General features: G+C 33.4%; 1 protein-coding gene across 1 annotated transcript; it reads right to left on the bottom strand.

Annotated features, from left to right (window-relative positions):
* Positions 1–1075: 1075 nt before the first annotated feature.
* Olfr1121 (olfactory receptor 1121) lies at positions 1076–2020 on the bottom strand. Its single transcript, NM_146348.2, has one exon. It carries the CDS (start codon positions 2018–2020, stop codon positions 1076–1078), a length of 945 nt encoding a protein of 314 aa, NP_666460.2.
* Positions 2021–4293: the final 2273 nt, after the last annotated feature.

The raw sequence follows: 4293 nt of genomic DNA, 5'->3' as shown, positions 1-4293 counted from the left end.
TTATATAAATTAGTACCAAAGACAAAATATATGCCATTTCGTTATGTGTAGGGTGAGAAAGAAAGAATACATTCCAAATAAAGTTGGACATAGCATTTATTAACCTAATTCTACAATATCTACAAAATTTATAGTATAGATGTACAATTAATGAATATATTATAGGCACCGTAGGATTTGAAAGTAAGTTCATTGACAATTATAGAGTTGTGTGAATGTATTAACATGACAGAGACACATGATAGGTTCAACGTTGCTTTCAATATCATTGTTTATAGTCTCTCAGTTTACCAAAAATCTGTCAGAACACAGAAAGTTTCACTACTTCATCAATTAACTTAATCTATGTTTCAAGAAATATTTGATATGTCATTATAATACTTCAGATATTGTACAAAACAAAATAATAACAGGAAATAACAATATGAAGATGAGGGAAATAATTTAAGTGATTTAGGATGTCACATGAAAACAGAGTGATTCAGCTTACTTTTTCATGCAGGTTCATGGCTGCATAAACTATTCGTAATAAGTGAGAATTGACCTCATAACAGCTGCTGTTCTTGAGTTCACTGGACCTGAATGAAACTTGCCCTGTCAAGAATAAGTTAGGAACATGAGAAGGAAACATACTCTGCTGCCAGCAATACTACCAACTCAATTATTCAGCCAGAGCAGGAGTCAAATCCTTCAATAGAGGAGCCATAATACACTTAACCTTGCCACACAGAGGACAAGCTTCATGGGTCATGAAACAAAACAAAGACCTATGTGTAAGGAAGGATTTGGATGGAGTCCTTGGGTTTTGACAGGAATAGAAAACGTACTACACACATAAAGAAAAAAAGTCAAAGAAAAAATTGAATTGGTAAATGTTTCATTATCATACATTAACAATATATCCATTCAGTGGGTGTATTTCAAAGCAAAGTGATGTTATACTAGCTTTCAAAACAACAAAGACAGTTCCTAGCTTGGGGTGAATAACATCTCAATGTAAAACAACATATGGGAAAAGTCCCTGTGAGTGAGACCTGAGATTGTATTTCTGTCACTTGAGTAGAAAACTATGAAACTATGTTGTAAGCAACAATCTTCTCAGAGCTGCAATTACCTCTTTGTTCCTAAGGCTGTATATCATGGGATTGAACACGGGGGTGATGATGGTGTAGAAAAGAGAAAGGAATTTGTCACTTACTGCAGAATGAGATGATTTTGGCATTAAGTAGGTAATAGATGCAGGGGCAAAAAACAAAACCACCACCACTAGGTGGGAAGAACATGTGAAGAAGGCTTTCGATCGTCCTTCAGCAGTTGGCAGCCTCAGGATGGTGGCAATGATTTTGCTGTAAGATGTTAGTATTAGTATAAAAGGGATTGCTGCAAGCAGGATAGCCACTACATAGACATACATCTCAATAACAGAAGTGTCTCCACAGGCCAGTTTAAGCACAGGGGGTATGTCACAGAAGAAGTGTTCTATTTGGTTAGAGTTACAGAAATGTAGAGAGAATATTTGACAGGTTTGCCCAACCTGAAACGGCATGCCACCGAGCCAGGACCCTGCTGCCAGCTGCCTGCATTTTCTTGGACTCATGACCAGAGGATAGTGCAGAGGACTACAGATGGCCACATAGCGGTCATAGGACATCACAGCGAGAAAAATACTTTCAGTGGCTGCCAACATTAGGAAGAAGCACATTTGTGTGGCACAGGCCAAAAGAGAAATATTTCTGTCTTGGGTCCAAATGCTGTACAGAACCCTAGGGAGAATGACTGATACATAACAGATTTCCAGAAAAGAAAAGTTGACCAGGAAAAAATACATGGGCTTCTGTAGTGTAGGGTCAAGCTTGGTTATCACAATTATGAAGCTATTTGCAATTAGCATAATCAAGTACATTATGGAGAACACCCCAAACAGAAAGCTCTGGAGGTTTGGAAGGTCAGAAAATCCAAGCAGAAGAAACTGTGTCACTGCGGAAGCGTTGTCCTCTTCCCTGATGTCAGTGTGTTTCATCTGTGGGGATGATTCAATCAAAGTACACTTCCTTATTCTCGGCCTTGATATATCATTCAGAAACTGAAGTAAATACATTTCTTTCTTCATCTTGTTGAAAATTTATGTGTGCATGTGTGTGTGTGTGTAACTAATGAGCTCACAATTTGTCATGACTTGTATACTTTGTCACTGAATATATCTCTAAAGTAAATGCTTCTGTCTTTTGTGCAACCTCTACCTGATATAATTTATATTCCTTTTAATGGCATAATGACACAAGCTAATCTTTAAATGATTATTTAAATATCTAAAGTGGAGAATTCTGAATCAAAGATTCAATTTTCAGTTGTATCAGTTGTATCTTTAATTTTCTTCCAAAATTGTTTCCTAAGATTATCACAAAGCAATTCATTGTGATTAAATATGATTTATTCATTTAAAAATTAACTTAAGAAAAAATATATTCCATGTCCTTTTCTCAGTGTCTTAATGTGATTTCTAACTCCCTTTTATTCTCCTAGTTGTCTTTCTGTGCAATTTTTAAATGATCAATTCAGCACCAGATTTTATGAAATAAAATTTTACACTTAAAAATTTTGGAAGTCATTGTAAAATCTATGTAATCAAAATTAATATTTTTCACACTTAAGGATTTCTTGATTTGAAACTGTACATAAATAAAATGATATAGTAATTGAAGTTTTTTTAAAAATAGCACTTACTCTGCAGTTTAATTTGCTGTGGTACAATAACAAACCATAGCATTATAGTTCCTAGGCCAGCAGTATTCTACCTCAGTCTCTTTCCTCAGCTCCTGTAAGTATTTTGTGTACAAATTGCTAAAACAAATCTGCCAAATCATGTAAATCATCTAATATTAATCTCTCTATATCTCTGTCTCTGTGTCTCTGTCTCTGTGTCTCTGTCTCTGTCTCTCTCTCCTCTCTCCTTTCTCCTGTGTATGTGTGTGCATGCGTGTATGCCAGTTATTTGGAAACACTTTGGTCCTCATTTTTATACTGAGAAATTAATTCAGTAGAAATTTCAAGTAAATATAGGCATTAAAAATTTCAAATACTAAGTCACTTAGTCTTATTCAAATATTTTTATGAGTTTTAGCTGTTATCACCTTTGAAACAATAAAGTTTGTTATATATAATGTATAATAAATCCTTTGATAAACATATACAAATATGTTATTATATATATACATATATACATACACATAAATGTACACACACACACACACACACACACACACACACACACACAAACATGGTTGCATTAATTTAGAAGAGTTTTTCCATGCCAAAATTGTGTTGAACCAAATGAAGATATGCTAATATTTCTGTAACATTTTTAGAATCATTTCTGATAAATATTAATCCTGCCATTAGGAGCTATTTAGGTAATTGTAGGTGTCAGGCTTATGTCAATAATCTTCATTCAAACGTTTCATTCTTTATTGTAGATAGGTGGAATTTTATGATATAAATATTATGTGATTATATTAAGACAAAAAAATTTCAGGTACACAATTTTGTTGTCAGTCAAATTAGTCTCTTCTCTTTGTAATTAGGTGAATTATAATTCTTACCTTGATTTATTCTCATATAACACTAAAATGATAAAGAAGTTTGATTTTCTAAGTTTAAATGTCTTCCTTTATTTGAAACAGAGACCAAACTTCTTTCAAATATATTCTACTGTCATAACACACTTCCACTTAACAAAGCATGTTCTCTACCTTGGGGACAACTCCTTTCCCATGTTAATTTCTAATTGTAGAGAACCCTGTTTTCCTGTAAGTCACGAATTTAATGTACCACAAACCTCAAATTAAATAAAATACCACCCCTTATGCATATTATCAGTATTTGGTTTTGTTATTATTCAAACCTATTATAATAGAAAACATCAGAAATTGGTCATTACATGTTTGCAGCATTGAGGACTGAAATTAGTGGTTGGGAAGGAACATTCAGTCACTGAATCACTTTCTCAAAGCTATTATTTATTGAAGTAAGGGACCATTGGATGACAAAATATTTAGAGTGAATAACCTGTGTATGTCTTCATAGTCCAAAATCTCAAGAAACACACTAAGACAAAAGGTATCGATTGACATGCATATCAGATTCTCACAGTGTTTTTCATATACATTTATACTTAAAAGAATAATTCATAAAATCATGAGTCTACAAATATCTTGAATAATGTACCTGTATGTTTGTAACAGTTTCATATTCACTTATGATGAATGTTATAATCTCTTATATATCAGTCAGCAG

The sequence above is a fragment of the Mus musculus genome, chromosome 2 (genome assembly GCF_000001635.26).
Source record: "Mus musculus strain C57BL/6J chromosome 2, GRCm38.p6 C57BL/6J".
Taxonomy (NCBI): domain Eukaryota; kingdom Metazoa; phylum Chordata; class Mammalia; order Rodentia; family Muridae; genus Mus; species Mus musculus.
Note: the sequence above shows the minus strand (reverse complement) of the source record. Positions and strands in the feature narration are given on the sequence as shown.

What these genes read in the sequence shown, in the direction of transcription:
- Olfr1121 (NM_146348.2), bottom strand. Translation starts at nt 2,020, where the DNA reads ATGAAACACACTGACATCAGGGAAGAGGACAACGCTTCCGCAGTGACA.